At 35.9% G+C, this 20199-nt stretch overlaps 1 protein-coding gene across 5 annotated transcripts in view; it reads right to left on the minus strand.

Annotated features, from left to right (window-relative positions):
• The window catches only part of MOB1B (MOB kinase activator 1B), a 54455-nt gene continuing 34256 nt past the window's right edge, over positions 1-20199 (minus strand). For all 5 annotated transcript variants that reach the window (XM_081587498.1, XM_081587496.1, XM_081587509.1 and 2 more), the window contains 4 exons: positions 16001-16094; positions 11374-11507; positions 8779-8942; positions 1-5817 (listed from right to left, as the gene is read on the minus strand). In XM_081587498.1, coding sequence (XP_081443624.1) covers positions 5740-5817; positions 8779-8942; positions 11374-11507; positions 16001-16094 — 470 coding nt within the window. In that variant the 3' untranslated portion in view covers positions 1-5739. The remainder of the gene's footprint in view (positions 5818-8778; positions 8943-11373; positions 11508-16000; positions 16095-20199) is intronic.

Genomic DNA, 20199 nt, shown 5'->3' on the forward strand with positions numbered 1-20199 from the left:
TTCATGTCCAAACATAACTATTTATTATTTTTTAAATAAACATTCAGTTTCTTCCTTAAAAAAAAAAAAAAACCTAGAAATTAAATAGTTCCAATCCCATCACATACAAGTCTGTATACTTTATTTACATCTCTCAAAACACATTACAGATTTTCTGACATTCAGTACCCTCTTTTTTTTTTTTTTGCCACATCCTGTGGCTTGCAGGATCTTAGTTCCCCAACCAGGGATCGAACCCAGGCCCAGCCAGTGAAAGCGCCAAGCCTTAACCACTTGACAAGAATTCCCTCAGTATCCCCTCTTAAAACAAAAATGATGAAATAGTTTAAAGTTTGATCAACAGTAACTATAATTTCAGTAATCTTGGCACAGTTTACAATACAGTGCCCATATTGTATTTCATGTTTTAGATGATTCCGCCCCTTCAGCTACTTTAATATAGAGAAACTGCCCATCCCCATGAGAGCGGGGTCCTGCCTTACTCATTCTCTACAACATTTGCACAGTGTGTATGCCACCACACGCTTCCATTTATGGCACTAGTGGTATTCTTCTGGTTTTGTCCTGTTTGATAGAAATGAGTCTATTAAAACTTTAAGTGTTCTTATAATTATTGTATTTCATGATGCTGTTCCTAGGTAATTGTAAATAATAATGTATAGGAAACATTCAAATAAAACAAAAGATTTTCCCTACAAGATTAGTGCCCTTACCACCCTAGCAATGCATGTACAAAAATAACAAATACAATTTAGTGGCTGTAAAAAACTATTTCCTCTAAAAATAGTTATCTCTGCAGAACAATTCAGGGAGAAAAGTGTTCTTGAAATGAAAATGTGCGAATCTATTTTACACCTTGCCCAATTAAGTAAACAATAAAAATTAAAACGTGCAAACCTGTAAGAAACAACCACACAAAAGAATTTATAACAGACATTAATATAACAGACATTAAATATTAATAAAATTTTAAATGTATATCACTAATAATATCAGCCTCAGTGACATAGTTTAAAGAAAGTTGTCAACCAAAATAAACCAAAAATGCTTCTTTCAGTTGTATTGTCCAACATTTCAGCCACAACCTATCTATTGACAGCAATCACTTTAGAATCACCAATAGTGTGGACCTATATAACAATCTGTTTTGTTTTTTGTCCATGTGAGTGTGTGTTGCAAGATGGGGGAGGGAGGAAGATATGGAAAGTCAAGAGCCATAAGGAAATAATTTACTTCCAAAGAGAAGGAGATAACAAGTAAACACACAGTTTGGAAAGGCCAGTGATTTCACTATCTTTGAGGATTTAATCCAAATTATTCTATTGTGTAGTATTATATGCAGAAAAGAAAATGTGTCATACTTGCAAAACTGAGAGTACTCAGTATAATAATCTGTATTTTCTCTTTTGTCAAAATTTAAGTATTAATATTAGTTCACTTACAAATGGCAGACACGGAAACACAGTTTTATAGCTCCAAAATGATTTTTTTCTCTATGATTAGCCCATTAGGAAAGCCTCAAAAATTCAAATTGTCTGCGATCAGAATTGTTACTATATATTAAAGTCATTTTCCATTAAATCATGAAATAACTTTACCTCTAAACAGTTTTCTCATACACCATTACACTGATAGCTGAACAACAGTAATTCCTATGTGAAACTGAATACTATGACAAAATGCTAATATTTAAATCATTTTAGGAGTGGTTCTTAAATTATAGATCTAAAATAGTGTTTCTAGGAATTGGTGTATTTTTTAATATCCCAGATATGTTTCAAAATAAGTTTTTCTCTTGGTATGCAGTGACATTTTCAAATATACTTCTTGATTGTATCTTTTAAAGACAATAAAATGTTAAAGTTATAAATGACATATGAAATGATTATACAGTTTGAAATATTTTACTATGATATACAGACTTAAATTCAGCATAATTGATATATAAAATGTGTTCCAATTTCTCCAGCCTTGAAATTTAAATTGTACACTTGCATGAAAGTAAGTTTTTTTTAAAAAAGGATAGAGGTAAGGGTGGTTGTTTTCTTAAGCTACTTCTATTTTAAATATTGGATCCTTTTTAAAAAGTTATTATATTTAACTGTAAGATAATTAAACTAAATTTTAAAAAATAAAAATGTATACATCCAAATGATATTGCCTACCTCAAAGTAGTGACATAAGGAAATTATGTTTTTATTAAATGATGCCACAAATCAATACTCAAAACATTCTCTTCTGCAATTCAGATCCTATGGCATATTCTTTTGAACTTCCTTAATAGTTTAGTTCTAAGAAAAAGAGCCAAAGCAGAATCGTTTTGGTAAATGAGATAGGTCATATTAAGCTTCCAGAAAAGTTTTTGGTGCAACTAAAATGATGAAATGGATTTTCTTGTATAGTCACACACCAACTCTCAAGGCATCTCTGAAAGTGATTACACCTCTACAGTGTAGCTGGAATAAGTAGTGCTCCCAAAGAAACCACTCCGAAGATCAACTCTCACTTCGCTGTTTAAGGTGTGGTATATTTATTTTAAAAGGAAGTCTTACAGCCTAATAATTGTATCTCCCATATCTTACCATTTCAGTGGTTATCAAAACCTCTCTCAGAGAGGGTGAAGACAAAAGTATAAAAGAGATCTGTTACTGTGCTATTTTCCCCTAAGCAAGGAAAATACTAATATATAAAATGGAGTATGGTGATTACATGTAAAATATAAATATGCACATTATCTGTAATTCCTGAATGTAAGAGATTGTAGTGCTTTCTTTCCTACTAAGCCAGGTGGTAACTCAGTCTGAGACATATTTATTATACTCTAAACATATCTTCTCCCATGTAGTTTTATGTTGACCACTTAGCATTTACATATAACAAGCAAAGGTAGGAAGAAACAGCTATCTAAAATCTTTCAATTTAAGGTAAATTGACCTCCAAAGCCTCTACCAGCTAACACATACTTACTGTTTTACTGCAGCCTAATGCCATGGTTTTTGTGGGAAACAGAATAATCAAGCCAGCAAATAAAAGCCAGTAGCACCACCTACAGCTAATGAAAAGATTTTCACTCTTTCTGTTACTAAGTTCTCTCCACCACCATTACTCCATCATTTAAAAGAATTCCTAAAACTTGCTTTATATCAACATTTAACCAAAGCACTGTGACATTAACACTATATAAACTTATTACTTTATATTTCATGCTGTCATCAGCAGATGAGAAAACCAACTTCTGCTTTGTATCTCTGTAAGAGGGTGGGACAGAGGGCAGGAATCATTATCCTGGTTATTTATAAATTAAGAGACTTGGAAAGAATCCAATAGACATTTGTAAGCAAACTCTGTTGCAAAACAAGATGTGACCCTTATTTGATAAAGGGCAACTTACTAATGCTCATGGGAACCAACTGAATCAAAGCAGCCTTTTATGAAATCCGTTATTTCGCACATGCTCTGGTGCTTCCCTACCTGCAGCCGTGTCAACACCATGTACTCTGCCAGGCCTCTGCCGGGAGAATGTCTCTACTTTGTTACTACATATACACATACATATGTCCTTACTTCCCAGTACCTCTTTTTCAAGGAATACTCAGAAGCAGGCACCTGAGATTCTGGCACAGTGACAAGAAACCCCTATCTACCTCGAGTGGAAAAGTCAGTCCTGCGACTAAACATTAATTTATAATAACATTTGTACAGTACTGTGTAAGGCTTAAATGAGCAAAACAAATGTTTCATTTTTCTCTCCACACTTGGCTACTGCAACCCCTTTATTATCAGGTTGATATGAAGTCAAATGCAGTATGGAAGACAATTTGAATAATCATGTGCTTCATTTTCCTAAATGGATAGGACCCAAATCATTGGATGTCAAATTTTATTTCTGAATCAACCAATAGTGGCTGATGTTGTATATATGGATACTAAAATATTTGTTTTAAGGAAATCAGCAGTTCTCACTGCAGTTTACAAATAAGTATTACCAATGAATGTCCAATGTATTTGCCTCTGCCAGGTTCTCCTGTTAATTCCATGTTGGCACCTGGAGAATGATTGCTAGAAATGAAATGGGAGAAAAAGTTCCTAGTGATCATAATTGTAATGGCATTAAATTGTATCACTATTCGATTTGTTAATGGCAAAACCAAACTGATTTTGTTTTACATTCTTTTCTATTAAGTGTTTTTAGTCTATACAGTTTCAGAGCAAGATTTCTAGTCTACAAGGGAAAAGGTATATATTTTGAACTTAAGGAAACAGTTTTACTAGAAACGACAAAATTAAAACTGCAAGTCTAAGAGGATATTTTGCAAGAATAAAACTGAAGTGAAAAATGTTAATATTTACTTTAAAAACTAAGTTTCTGAATTTTTTACTTATGGGAACAGTTCACTAGAAAGTCATGGCAAAAAAAGGTAAAAGTTAGTAAGTACTCATTTGACACTTTCATTATCTGATATCACTGCAAAGAAAGACTTCCTTTCACAGTGGAAAAATCAGAAGTCAGAATGCTTCGACCTACAACAAGCAAAGAAGGTACTGTATCATTTTAAAATGATAAAACACCAGCTCCATTCACTGAATGGAAATGCTGTAAAGTGATCAATTTTCCCACAGAGTCCTTAAATTCCATGTGTATGCCTATATCTAAAATTAGTAATTTATTTTTAACTTCACATGGAAGTTGATTCCTAAAAGGAAGTCTCTAAGACTTTGTTTACAAGATATTGATTAAAATCTTCATGCCATTCTAGTCAAGGGTTTTGAGAAAGGACTTTCTTGAACTTGACTCCCCATACTTAATCCCATCTATAACGCCCCATTCAAAGTAACCCCACCCTCGACCCTCACAAGCACACACCCCAGTCCTCTTCAAAGCAGAAGGGGATTTTGCAGACTTATGGCTCATTTGGCAATTGCTAAGAAACCTCACAGTTCAGCATCACCTCTGAAGATCGCAAACCTATATATAACCTGAATTTTTACACCTACAGTGCAGTTAAAGTGTAGAAAGAAGCCAAAATATAACAGCTATTACATTTCAACATCTTCAAGTTTCAATATCACAGATATCAAGAGATGGAAAAGACTTGCTTGTAGAACTTTAAGCATCTGTTGAACAGAATTACTATGAATATCAAAAATAATTAAGAAATACTAATTTTTTATGCCCTACACGCAGACCTTTACAAATTATGTTTCTCTAATGTAGTAAAAGTTGGAGATCATCAATTTAGGTAAACTATGGCTTCTATCAATATTTTAAAACATGCATCAGTAAGTGCCCTGGGTAGAAGTCCTAATATTGTTTCAAGCCCTGTTCAATTCTATGTTTGTGCTTTGCACCTCAGAAGTGAGCCTGCCAAGGCACTTAAAAATGTCTTTTGGGGACTTCAAAAATCAGCCACAATTTACACAAGGAGAACCCCCATCCATGAGCAGTCCAATCAGTAAGCATTTCTTTCAACATATAATATTATTAAAAATTCTCCAAGTTAAAAAAAATACTATATGCCACTAAGACAAAATTTACCCCTATCAAATGTATAGACAGTGGTTCTTGGCTTCCTCGAGCAATAGTATATGGTTTCATTTATTCAGATTAAAGAAAAAGGAACCCAACAAACCCTCCAAGCCTAAGATAAAAACAACCAAGATAAAAATAAAATACAACAAAATCCAAATACACTCCACACAGCTTCATTTGAGGAATAATTTGCATACGTCCCCATCCTTTTATCTGTCCTTTGAGGTGAGTTTTTCAATCAGTTCCTGGAGTGGTGCAAGTTCTCTTCTATCAATAAGGTTGAATTCCTGTGTGCCGACAAAGGCAGAAGAAAGAGCAAGAACATATTATTTACATATCATTCCAAAATAGATTTCCATTAACATTTGTTGGAAATTAGCTTTTAAAGTAAATACAAGTCAAATCTTAAAAAAAAATTTTTTTTTTTTTTCCTATTCCCTACCTCTTGCATCTTAGGCAAATCACTTAACCACTTTTGGTATTTTACATTTCTACTAATATTAGGATAAATTATCTCATAAGATTCTGGAGAAGAGAACGGCAATGCACTCCAGTATTCTTGCCTGGAGAATTCCATGGACAGAAAAGCCTGGCGGGCTGCAGTTCGTGGGGTTGCAAAGAGTTGGACATGACTGAGCAACTAACACACACACACACACACACATATCTCATAAGATTACTATGGGGACTAAATGTGATACTGTGTGTTAACTACTTCATGTAATCCCTGGCACAAAGTAAACAATAAATGAGACTTGCTGCTCCCTGTTAGGATGAATAATTGGGACACCATTTAGATATATCCAATCAAGTAGGGACCAAAAAAATTCTCAGGCAAATTTCAGCATTATATGAAGAATAAAAGATGTAGTTTATGTTATTAACTAACATATCTGCAAGCTACATACGATATGGTATGGGAATGACATGAATAATGTGGAGTCCACAGATGATAAATAATAAAATCCTGTAAAGAACAAATAAGAAAGCCTGGATTTAATTTGTGCTTCTTTAGAAGTTTATCACTGTCATTCCGAAATTCAATTCTGAATAGCTTTCCCCTATAAAAATAGCTTATAAATTATAAGGTTAAAACATAAAGGTTGTCGATATTTCTGGTCTTCTGCCACAGTGGGGCATTCTGAGCTCTCAATTTCACTCATTTATTAGCACCCACCCTGTGCCAACCACTACAGTAAGTACTGAGAAGAAACATTAAGGGGCATTTAACAGCAAGTCTACCACTAAGATTTATGGGGTGTGGACCAAGAACACAAATGGATATTTATATCACATGACTGCTGCTGCTGCTGCTGCTAAGTCGCTTCAGTCGTGTCCGACTCTGTGCGACCCCATAGACGGCAGCCCACCAGGCTTCGCCATCCCTGGGATTCTCCCAAGAATACTGGAGTGGGTTGCCATTTCCTTCTCCAGTGCATGAACGGGAAGTGAAAGTGAAGTCGCTCAGTCGTGTCCAACTCTTTTGCGACCCCATGGACTGCAGCCTACCAGACTCCTCCGTCCATGGGATTTTCCGGGCAAGAGTACCTTCCCTTAAAACAATGGACCAACAGAAAAGATCCATGCAGATCCTGGAAATACACCTGGGACCACATGGGCAGGGAATTCTGAATCTCAGGTACCCAAGCACATACCAGAAGGGATCTATGCAGGTATGTTCTTGGCCCTGTGGGTTTCTCACTCTTTGGGGAGGAGTAAGCTGGAGAAGGGCCAGGATAAAACTTCTAAATTGTGAGGTCCAGGGCAGGGGCCACTCTCACTCAAAGAGGTGATAATATATAACCAATGGACCCATCTTTAAAACCATCACAGTGTCCTCAGATGTAATGAGGCTCAGATGTGGTAAATGCCACATACCAATTTCTTACTATTTGCTAGGAGTTGGGAGATACAGGGTACTTTAAGATCATACAATAAGGTAAAACTAAACTTTCTGGTGAGAGAAATCCTCTCCCAAACCACTGAAACCTTAAGTAATCATGTTCTCCCTAAACCAGGCAGGGAGGCAGAAATTTAGTATAACATTATCTTTGTTTCTATTGGTGTCTATAGATGGGACACCACAGTAAAATAACTGCTCAGAGCAATGGTCATGGCAAGTTATTATCTCTTCAATTTTTTTTGTTTATATAGGTGAAATTAAGATACAAAACATGTGCCCTCAGAGTGAAGAGTGTGAATAGAAGGAAAATAAACAAAATTTTCTTTGTGGAGATGAGTGTGAGAAAGGCATTTATAAGTTTATATACAAAAACAGATAAAAAAACAACAGAGATATAAGTCATGGACATCTCCCACCTACCATCTTCCTTCTCCAACCTCCACTGAAAAATATCTGCTCAGTTTATGTATTTCTACCTTTTTCACTCCTACCTGTTGGTTCTCTAATTATTATAGCAGGGCAAGAATAACCTCATTTCTTTTAGTTTACATCTCTAAGGCCAGTTGTCTGAGAACTAAATAGTGAAGGAAGAGGAGGTCAACCTAAGGAGTCAGATCAAAGATTAATGGACCTCTGGAATATCAACGCTCTTTGGGACATTTTTCCCCCTTTGCAATAATGGACAGTATCAAATTCAGAACTTACTCAGAATATGGTTTTAAAAAGAGGGAAAAGATATGCTATTTAAAGTTCATTTCCATGCCAGATCTTCGAAAAAAGATCTAGATCAGACAAGAAAAAGGAGTAGCAGGAGTGCTCAGAGACAAGTTCAACTCATATGTCTACCAAACAAGCCAAGTTCCCTATTTAGCTGCTCCATTACAGACAGCTGAAGTAAGATTGCTCAGATTCACTGTAGACTTGCGATGGAATTCAGAAATTGAAGGCAAGTCTTTATCATCATGGCAAGTATTAAAGAGGATAAAGACTAAAGAAATAGAGCAAATTTTATTCTGACAGTATGGATGTAGTATTCACCTCATAACTCTGTAGATAACTGCTTTTACTGAGCAAAAAATATCTCCTAATCCAACTTGAAAGTGAAAGTCGCTCAGTCATGTCCAGCTCTTTGCAACCCGATGGACTAAACAGGCCATGGATTTCTCCATGCCAGAATACTGGAGTGGGTAGCCTTTCCCTTCTTCAGGAGATCTTCCCAACCCACGGGTCAAACCCAGGTCTCCCGCATCGCAGGCGGATTCTTTACCGAAGTCTGAGAATTTGAGAATTTACCAAATTCTTTACCAAATACTGAGCTATCAGGGAAGCCCCTAATCCAACTTACCTGGACAAAAAAAATAAAGTGCTTGAAAGATGTATTGAGATGTGCTTCCTCTTGAAGCTGGATCACAGGGTCAAAATGCTGATGATAAATGTGAGCATAAACCCTAAAGAGGCGTTTGAGTATAGTTTTTGCCACAGACATGAAATTCTTTGGAAATGGGACACCTAATAAAGAGATAAACAACTCCCTCTATTAACAAGAAGAGAACAAGGTAGTGTGAGTTTGTCAGCAAGTGACAACATAAGTTACCAAAACAAGGCTGAAAATAAGAAATATTTTTATTACCACTTAATATACCTATTGTACTTTTCAAATGTTCTCAACATATCACGAATGAAAACAAACTTCAGTGCTTCTATGGAATAAGAATCTGTCTTCAGTAGAGCCCCTTAGGCCTAAGTTTACCAAAACTACAACAAATAAATGTCTGAGATGGTAATGGAGCTAAAATGCACACTTAGTCCCTCAGATTTCTTATGCTGAACACAAATAATGTATTACCACATATAGCTTTCCGGCAATAAATTTCTGTACTTTTTTCCTATGTAAGTTATCGCATTACTACACCAGGACTACAACTATCTTGAAATTAGCTGCAGTCTCTGCTCAATTAGAGACTGGCTTTCTGAATTAGAGCACTTTTATAGCATTAAACAAATATAAAACTATAAAAATACAAAAATCCACATCTCTTGTTAAACTGGCTAAATGATCCAGACTGGCAAAACACAAGCCAAATACTAGTATGGTACTACTGGCTTCAATGTGATCACATTGCCTACTGCCCATTTAAAAGTATTATAAGTCACAACAAGGTCCTACTGTATGGCACAGTAAGGAACTCTACTCAATGTTATCTGGCAGCCTGGAAGGGAGGGGAGTTTGGGGGAGAAAGGATACATGTATATGTATGGCTGAGTCCCTTTGCAGCCTACCAGAAACTATCACAACATTGTCAATCAGCTATACTTCAATATAAAATTAAAAGTTTAAAAGAAAAAAGTTATAGGTCACAAGAAAACATAAGACATTTGGGGGGACATAACTGTCTCCCAAATGAAGGGACACTATACAAAATAGTATGTTACACTCTTCAAAAATGTCAATGTCATGAAAGACAAAAAAAGACTGAAAAATTGGAATAAGATCTGTAAATTAGACAATAATATTGTACTGGTATTAATTTCCTGATTTTGAAAGTTACTCTGTGGTTGTCTAAGAAAATACACATTGAAGCACATGGAGATAAAGGTCATCATATATGCAACTTACTCTCAAATCTTCAGGAAAAAGAAAGGATGTGGGATCAGGAGGGAAGAAAAAGTAGGGAAGGAGAGAGGCAGGGAGGGAAGGAGGAAGAGAGAGGGAAAGCAAATGAGTTAAAATGCTGGCAACTAATCTGGAAGAAGGATATATAGGGGTTCTTTGTATGATTCTTACAAATTTTCTATTAACAGAAGTCTGAAATTGAGTTAAAATAAAAAATTTAAAAATACAGAAGATAAAAGATGAGGGCACTTGTCCCATACCATACTATGTATATAAGGAATGCAGTTCTGAAAAATAGACCTTTCATTACAAAGGCTTTGAAGTAGTTAAAGCATTCAATGAATGTGTCATAACAGCAACTATTTACGTTGATGTCTCCTCCACCACATACTTCTCCCCAAAAGTAAAAAAGCATAAAATACAGTCAAGAAGTTGAAAAAGCAAATTCTTATTTTTTTCAGAAAACACAGCTGTAAGCAGTTTGACACAGTAAAATCATATGAACTGTCTAAATGTAAATAATTTCTGCTTGAAAGTTTAGCCCTTTAAAAGTCCAGCGAATATAAAAAAAGCAAAAGTCACTTAGGTGCTAACAGGCCAACCCATCAAATCTTCTTGTTTTCTTCTCACCTAGTTTTATTTCACAGTCTGCAAGGTTCATGCTATGGGTCATGAATACAAATACTCTGACAAAAATATAATGTAATACTGGGTTTATGTCATATAAAAATGAAAGAAAGTGCAAGTCGCTCAGTCGTGTCCGACTCTTTGCGACCCCATGGACCATACAGTCCATGGAATTCTCCAGGCCAGAATGCTGGAGTGGGTAGCTGGTCCCTTCTCCAGGGGCTCTTCCCAACCCAGGGATCGAACCCAGGTCTCCCTCATTGCAGGCAGATTCTTTATCAGCTGAGCCACGAGGGAAGTCCCTTATGTCATACAAACTCTCTTTCTAAATATGAAATGGATATGACTATAGTAGATGATTACAGGCTGTCTACCCAGCATCCAGGTCTCTTTTTTTTCCTTAACACAGGCCAGATTTGTTACAATCCAAGATATACGGATCTTCTTCTTGTTTAAAATTATAGGGTAAAATTATAGGTAAAATTATAGGTTAAATTAATTTATCTTATTAATACATGATAAACTTGGTATGAAAAAGACACTTTTCAAGCATATAAGATTAGAAACATTAGAAATATTTTGAAGTGGTAATTAATCTAGCATGGTTCCTTGAATATACAGGGAATTCTATTGTAAGTCCTAGAAAAGTATACAGGTAGATAAATCATAATGGATCCCAGTTAAACAAAACAATTATACCAATTTTTGATGGAAATAATGTCTCATCATCCAACTGGTCCTGAACCCAAGTCATCAGGTAATCAATATACTTTGGTGCAGAGCACTTAATAGGCTTCTTTATGTTTGTTCCATCTGCCCAATGATACTCATATCTGCATTGGAAAGATAAAAAGCACACAGAATATCAATATAATCTATACATAATGCCTGTATTTTTGGTATTACACATATGTTTATTATGAATATATTCAGTACATATTTTAATCTCCTCCAAATAAATATTTTTTTTGTATTTGGCATTTTAAAATTGCTATTAGATTATTTTGCATTTATCAGGATACAAACTAAGATTTCACCAAACTCACTTTTTGTGAGCTTTCCTTCATATATAACTTTTATATTTTCGAATCACATACAGTATAAATTGCCATAGTAGAAACCCTAAGTTTATTTCCCACTTCTATGACGATCATTTTTAATCTTTATAATTGTTGTCTTCTTCTTCAAAAAACATTTCTCCTTACACAGTACAATTCTCTTTAACTTGGAGCGTTAAAATTTAGGTTAAGTATAGAGAATGAAACAGAAGTGCCAAAGTAAAATGAATGAAAAAGAGAATGATTCATTATTTGAGTATACTTGGTTGAGGAGCTAAAATAAGCATTTGAGGAAGACTGGAACTCCAAATAAAGATGTCTACTGGGTATTAACCAGACACTAGCCTTTGGTATAATAAGCTTTTAATATGCACCTACAATATGAGAAATGATGAGTCAAGGAATGCTGCTCTTGAACAAGGGACACTGAAATGAAAGACGTTTTCTCTATTCTCACAGAGAAAAGACTGGTAGAGAAGACAAACTTGTAAATGAGTATGTAAAAACAGTACAACAGAATGCTCATAGAGTTAACTATACAAACATACACTCACAACCACAACCTGATTTTTACAGTAATAAGCATGCAGCTGAAACTCTAAAGTACAAAAATGTCTAAACTGAACTAGCATTTAGTTTCTGAAAGGTTACCTCTGCCTCTCCCTTTGAATCAGTTGTGTTTTTCTAACCTTGCCCCAGAGTTTGGACTGGCAGAACAACAGATGAGTAAGGGTTGAAAGAAAATATAATGGAATATAATGGAAAAATACTACAGGGTATTTTAAACAATGAAAACCATCTTGAGACAGGATAAATAAGGATGCTTTCTATTTAGTCATAGCTACTCACACTTGAATAGTAAATGTTAAATAGGATACACTCAAATAAATATTGTGACACCATGTTTTATTGCCAACCCTGGGAAACAGGGATGAAATGTCAAGTTTACTTTGAAGGTCTCCAATAGGCGATTCCCCAACACTTCCTGGCATCCTGTTTCACTATTTAATCACTTTCAGAGTCAAGAGATTCTTCCTAATATAAAACAAAGTCTCAAGTGCGACTTAAGCTTCTTCTTGTTTGATTCTCTTTGGAGATAGAGAATATGAATGGTAGGACTTTAAACCATCATTACTTAGTCTTCCTGGAGAAGAAAATGGCAACCCACTCCAGTATTCTTGCCTGGGAAATTCCACAGACAGAGGAGCCTGGCGAGTTACAACAGTCCATGGGGACATAAAGAGTCAGACAAGACTGAGTGACTAAACAACAGCAACAGCTTAGTCTTCACTTAAAAAGACAGGAATTCGCCTACATTTTTTCCCTTATGTTATGAATCTTTAATGTTTTTGCATTTCTCTTATAATCATGTTTTTCACCCTGTTAATGATTCCCAGGTGTTCTATATTCATTTTTTTAAATTTGCATTTTATTTATTTGGCTGCACTGAGTCTTAGTTGCAGTATACAGGATTTAGTTGTGGCACGTAGGATCTAGTGCTCTGACCAGGAATGGAACCTGCACCCCCTACATTGGGAGCTTGGAATCTTAGCCACTGGACCACCAGGGAAGTCCCCTATATTCATTTTTAAATGCAAAAGTCAAAAGCAGACATAGTAAACCAAAAATCATTTTTAATATCCTGAAGTTTTATTAAAAAAATACTAATTTTCAATGTCCTAAAGCTTTCTGAAAAACAAAACTGTATATTGCTTATATTTCTAGAGTTTATAACTATGATCCCCTGAATCTTTTTCTTTTGTCATGTTTATACTTAAGATGGGGATTCCCTGATAGCTCAGTTGGTAAGAATTCACCTGCAATGCAGGAGACCCCAGTTCAATTCCTGGGTCGGGAAGATCCGCTGAAGAAAGGATAGGCTATCCACTCCAGTATTCTTGGGCTTCCCTTGTGGCTCAGCTGGTAAAGAATCTGCCTGCAATGCGGAAGACCTGGGTTCAACTTCTGTGCTGGGAAGATCCTCTGGAGAAGGGAAAGGTTACCCACTCCATTATTCTGGCCTGGAGAATTCCATGGACTGTATGGTCCATGGGGTCGCAAAGAGTCGGACACAACTGAGCAACTTTCACTATACTTAAGATGACTTCATCTTCTATTTTGTCCCCAATGATTTTTTTTATTTCACCTTTGACAGATAGTTGTCTGAAATTTATTTCTGTCATCATGGTATGAACTTTTCAACTGCAAATTCCCAAATATTCATTTCTTGGTTAACAACAACAATAAATAATAGCAGAGAAACCACTCCAAGAAAAAGACTGCAAAAAGTACCAACAGGTGGAGTCTAAACAACATACTACCCAAAAACCAATGGGTCACTTAAGAAATCAAAAGGGAAATCAAAAAATACCTAGAGACAAATGAATACAAAAACATAGTGATGCAAAATATATGGGATGCAGCAAAAGCAGTTCTAAGAGGGAACTTTATAGCAATATAAGCCTACCTCAGGAAATAAGGAAAACCTCAAATAAACAATCTAAGCTTTAATTACCTGGGAAAATGGAACAAATAAAACCTAAAGTTAGTGGAAAAAAAGAAATAATGAGGAACAGAGCATAATTAATTGAGATAGAAACTAAGAAAAAAAACAGAAAAGATCAATGAAGCTGAGACTTGGCTCTCTGAAAAAATAAACAAAATTGATAAACCCAAAGAAATAAAATCAGAAATGAAAGAAGTTAAAAACAACAGCATAGAAGCACAAATGATCATTAAGAGATTACTACAAACAATTACAGCCAATCAAATGGACAACTTAGAGGAAAGTGATAACTCCTAGAAACATACAATCTCCCAAATCTGAATCTGGAAAAAATAGGAAATATGAGCAGATGGATTACCAGTCGTGAAACTGAATCAGTAATTTAAACAAACAAACAAACAAAAAAACCTCCCAACAAACAAAACTGAAAGACCAAATAGCTTCACAGGTGAATTCTACCAAAGAATTCATATAACTTAACATCAAAAAAATAAACAACCCAATTAAAAGACAGACAGAGGATCTGAATAGACTTTTTTACAAAGACATACAGATGGTCAACAGACACATTAAAAGATGCTCAATTTCATCAATCATGAGGGAAATGCAAACTAAAACCATAATGAGATAATGTTTCTCATCTGTTAAAATGGCTATTATCAAAAAGACAACAAATAATAAGTATTGGCAAGCATGTAACAAAAAGGAAATTTTTATTCACTGTTGATGGCACTGTGAATTGATGCAGCCACTATGGAAAAATGTATAGAGGTGCTTCAGAATATCTTCAGAATATTAAAAATAGAACTGCCATAAGATCCGGCAATTTCATTTCTCGGTATTTATGAAAAGAAAACACAGACACTAATTTGAAAAGATATATGCAAACTATTTTTCATTGCAACATTATTTTCAATACCTAAAATATGAAAGTAACTTAAGTGTCTATCAACAGATGAATAAATAAAGAATATGCGGTATGTGTATATATGTATATTTATTTAAAGATACAAACCTCCAGTTATAGTTCAGCTTGAGAATATACTATTCAGCATAAGGAGTATGGTCAATGACACTGTAATAACTTTGTATGGGAACAGATGAATACTAGACTTAACATGACAATCATTTCATAGTGTATGGAAATGTCAAATCATTATGCTGCTGCTGCTGCTGCTAAGTCGCTTCAGTCGTGTCCAACTCTGTGCAACCCCACAGACGGCAGCCCACCAGGCTCCACCGTCCCTGGGATTCTCCAGGCAAGAACACTGGAGTGGGTTGCCATTTCCTTCTCCAGTGCATGAAAGGGAAAAGTGAAAGTAAAGTCACTCAGTCGTGTCAGACTCTTAGCGACCACATGGACCATAGCCTACCAGGCTCCTCCGTCCATGGGATTTTCCAGGCAAGAGTAATGGAGTGGGGTGCCATTGCCTTCTCCGAATCATTATACAATACACCTGAAACTAACATAACATTGTATTATCAACAATTATTTCTATTTTTAAAATGTAATGAAAGCATTTTTAATATCCTAGTTTGGATAGAGAAGCAGAAGCACATAGAAAAATAGGCAGGATGGAGGACAATACAAGAGAGAGGATCATAAAGCTTAGGCTAAGGAACTCTCGACTCAAAATACTAGTCATTGGTGAATCACTGAAGGAGATAGTAAATATAGAAATTGTAAGGTCAGAAATTTTCTTCTTATCTAAGAACTGTATGATACAGTAAAATTGAGAACTGATCATAAATCATATCTTACTTTGGGCCAGCTGACATCACCGGACAACTTTCTTCTGTACAAAAATCTGTGATTGTTCCGTAAAGCATGTTGATCTGATTGAAGAAATCGACAGCTGCAAAGCAAATATCATTTATAGGTAAAAAGTTAGATTTTAATTTTACTCAAAGAGAATCTTTTATTTCAGCAAAATATGAGCTCTATTCATATTCTTTCCTCAACAAAGAACAGATAATAAGTATACAAGAAACAATACTTAACTCACTGAATTTGGGAGCTTCTGATCAAGTGACTCCTTTAAGAGAATAAAAAGGCAAGCACACCATGTTGATGTATGGCAGAAACCAACACAATATTATAATTACCCTTCAATTAAAAATAAATAAATTTTAAACCAGGCAAGCACAGAGTGGGAAAAATTATTTGCAACAAACATAATCAATAAAAATCCTGTATTCAGAATACATAAAGAACTTACATAGATCACTAAGAGTGAGACAGTTTCTGAGTCTCTTGGCTATCTCTATGGAAAAGAATAAAACTCAACTTTTCACTTAGCTCAGTACAGTTCAGTCACTCAGTTGTGTCAGACTCTTTGTGACCCCGTGGACTGCAGCATGCTAGGCTTCCCTGTCCATCACCAAGTCCTGGAGCTTACTCAAACTCATGCCCATTGAGTTGGTGATGCCATCCAACTATCTCATCCTCTGTCGTCCCCATCTCCTCCTGCCTTCAATCTTTTCCAGCATCAGGGTCTTTTCTAATGAGTCAGTTCTTCCCATCAGGTGGCCAAAGCATTGGAGCTTCAGCTTCAACATCAGTCCTTCCAATGAATATTCAGGACTGATTTCCTTTAGGATAGACTGGTTTGATCTCCTTGCAGTCCAAGGGACTCTCAAGAGTCTTCTCCAACACCACAGTTCAAAAGCATCAATTCTTCAGTGCTCAGCTTTCTTTATAGTCCAACTCTCACAACCATACTGGAAAAACCATACAGCTTTGACTAGACAGACGTCTGTTGTAAAGCAATGTCTCTGCTTTTTAATATACTGTCTAGCTTGGTTATAGCTTTTCTTCCAAGGAGCAAGTGTCTTTTAATTCTGTAGCTGCAGTCACCATCTGCAGTGATTTTGGAGCCCAAGAAAATAAAATCTCTCACTGTTTCCACCGTTTCCTCATCTATTTGCCATGAAGTGATGGGACTGCATGCCATGATCCTAGTTTTTTGAATGTTGAGCTTTAAGCCAACTTTTCCACTCTCCTCTTTCACTTTCATCAAGAGGCTCTTCAGTTCCTCTTTGCTTTCTGCCATAAGGGTGGTATCATGTGCGTATCTGAGGTTATTGATATTTCTCCTGGCAATCTTGATTCCAGCCTGTGCTTCATCCAGTCCGGCATTTCACTTGATGTACTCTGCATGTAAGTTAAATAAGCAGGGTGACAATACACAGCCTTAATGTACTCCTTTCCCAATTTGGAACCAGTCCATTGTTCCATGTCCAGTTCAAACCGTTGCTTCTTGACCTACATACAGATTTCTCAGGAGGCAGGTAAAGTGGTTCAGTATTTCCATCTCTTTAAGAATTAAAAAAAAAAAAAAAAGAATTTTCCACAGTTTGCTGTGATCCACACAGTCAAAGGCTTTAGTGTAGTCAGTGAAGCAGATGTTTTTCTGGAATTCTCTTGCTTCTTCTATGATTCAATGGATGTTGGCAATTTGATCTCTGGTTCCTCTGCCTTTCCTAATCCAGCTTGAACATCTGGAAGTTCTCATTTCATGTACTGTTGAAGCCTCGCTTGGAGAATTTGAGTATTACTTTAGTAGCATTTGAGATGAATGCAACTGTTCAGTAGTTTGAACATTCTTTGGCATTGCCTTTGAGACTGGAATGAAAACTGACCTTTTCCAGTCCTGTGGCCACTGCTGAGTTTTCCACATTTGCTGGCATATTGAGTGTAGCACTTTAACAGCATCATCTCTTAGGATTTGAAATAGTTCAGCTGGAATTCCATCACTTCCACTAGCTTTGTTCATTGTAATGCTTCCTAAGGCCCACTTGACTTCACATTCCAGGATGCCTGGCTCTAGGTGAGTGATCAGAACCATCGTGGTTATCTGGGTCATCAAGATCTTTTTTGTATAGTTCTTCTGTGTATTCTTGACACCTCTTCTTAATATGCTTCTGTTAGGTCCAGACCAGTTCTGTCCTTTATTGTGCCCATCTTCACATGAAATGTTCCTTTGGTATCTCTAATTTTTGGAAGAGATCTCTAGTCTTTCCCATTCTATTGTTTCCCTCTATTTATTTGCATTGATCACTTAGGAAGGCTTTCTTATCTCTCCTTGCTATTCTTTGGAACTTTGCATTCAGATGGATATATCTTTTTCTTTTTCTCCTTTGCCTTTTGCTCCTCTTCTTTTCTCAGTTATTTGCAAGGCTCCTCAGACAACCATTTTGCCTTTTTGCATTTCTTTTTCTTGGGGATGATTTTGATCACCACCTCCTGTACAATATCAAGAACCTTCATCCATAGTTCTTCAGGCACTCTATCAGAGCTAAGCCCTTGAATCTATTTGTCACTTCCACTGTATAAGCGTTAAGGAATTTGATTTAGGTCATACCTGAATGGTCTAGTGGTTTTCCCCACTTTCTTCAATTTAAGTCTGAATTTTGCAATAAGGAGTTCATGATCTCAGCCATAGTCAGCTCCTAGTCTTGTTTTTGCTAACTGTGTAGAGCTTCTCCATCTTTGGCTGCAAAGAATATAATCAATTTGATTTCGGTATTGGCCATCTGGTGATGGCCATGTGTAGAGTCATCTCTTGTGTTGTTGGAAGAGGGTGTTTGCTATGACCAGTGAGTTCTCTTGGCAAAACTCTGTTAGCCTTTGCCCTGCTTCATTTTGTACCCCAAGGCCAAACTTGCCTGTTACTCCACATATCTCTTGATTTTCTACTTTTGCATTCCAGTCCCCTATGATGAAAAGGACATCTTTTTTTGGTGTTAGTTCTAGAAGGTCATGTAGGTCTTCATAGGACTGTTCAACTTCAGCTTCTTCAGCATTATTGGTTGGGGCATAGACTTGGATTACTGTGATATTGAATGGTTTGTCTTAGAAACGAACAGAGATCATTCTGTTGTTTTTGAGATTGCACCCAAGTACCCATTGTGGTTTTTATTTGTATTTCTTGGATAATTAGTGATGCTGAGCATCTTTTCATATGCTTATTGGCCATCTGTATGTTTTCTTTGGGAAAATGTCTATTTAGTTCTTTGGCCCATTTTTAATTGAGTTGTCCTCCATGTGAACAAAGGGTAACCTACGGCTTTGAATCCCAACTCTATACTTAACAGTTGTTACTTAACTTCCCTGGATCTCAGTTTCCTACCTCTAAAATTTGCTTTATTACAGAGTGCTAAAAAAAAAAAGAAAGAAAATACTTGTCTATCATAAAGGAGACATTTAGTCATTGTTAGTTTTCTTCCAAAAAGACATGGCCTCGAGATTCTATGCAACAAAAATTAATTATAAGCTATCCATCTGCTTTTTCCATAACTCTGAATTTTCTATCTTCTTTAAGCTATCACTCTTTCTAGCAGCAGAATGTTCAAAAACAGCCTCTGGTTTCTGGTTATGAGATTAGTTATTGAATTTGTAAAATGTCCCATCTTCTACCATTTATCTTCATCTGGCAAGTAAACTGAAGCCAAAAGGCCATTAAGATGTCAATCTTATCAACAAATTCCCTTCAGCCTTTTATGTACCTGAAATGTTTACTTAATCACTGTCAGTGAATGGAAATTATCTTTTCAGTCTCAAATCCTATTCACTTTATCAAGTGTCATTTGGAAAGATTGCTATATATAAGAAAAAACTGTAATCCAATATTTCAGTCAATTGCTATATTTTAAAAGCAGAATTCCATGTTCTATGGGGATGTTCTAACACTTCTTCAGTTCAAAGTAATTTTCTTCCGGCTATAATTGCAAAATGTCTGTGAAATTTTAGAAGTTCCTGAAGTTCTAGACATTTCAATAGTACAGACAGTTCTGGTTATGGAGGCAGAATACAGACAGACAACAATGACCTGTTTTTATACTTAAAAGTCATAATCTCATGTAGGACAGAAGCTCTATGTTACACTGCTGTGTTAGTTTCTGCTGTACAATGAAGTGATTACAGCTATATGTATACATAAACCCCTGCCTCTTGGACGT

Source organism: Giraffa tippelskirchi, chromosome 1 (assembly GCF_054371585.1).
Source record: "Giraffa tippelskirchi isolate mGirTip1 chromosome 1, T2T-mGirTip1v1.2.pri, whole genome shotgun sequence".
Classification (NCBI taxonomy): domain Eukaryota; kingdom Metazoa; phylum Chordata; class Mammalia; order Artiodactyla; family Giraffidae; genus Giraffa; species Giraffa tippelskirchi.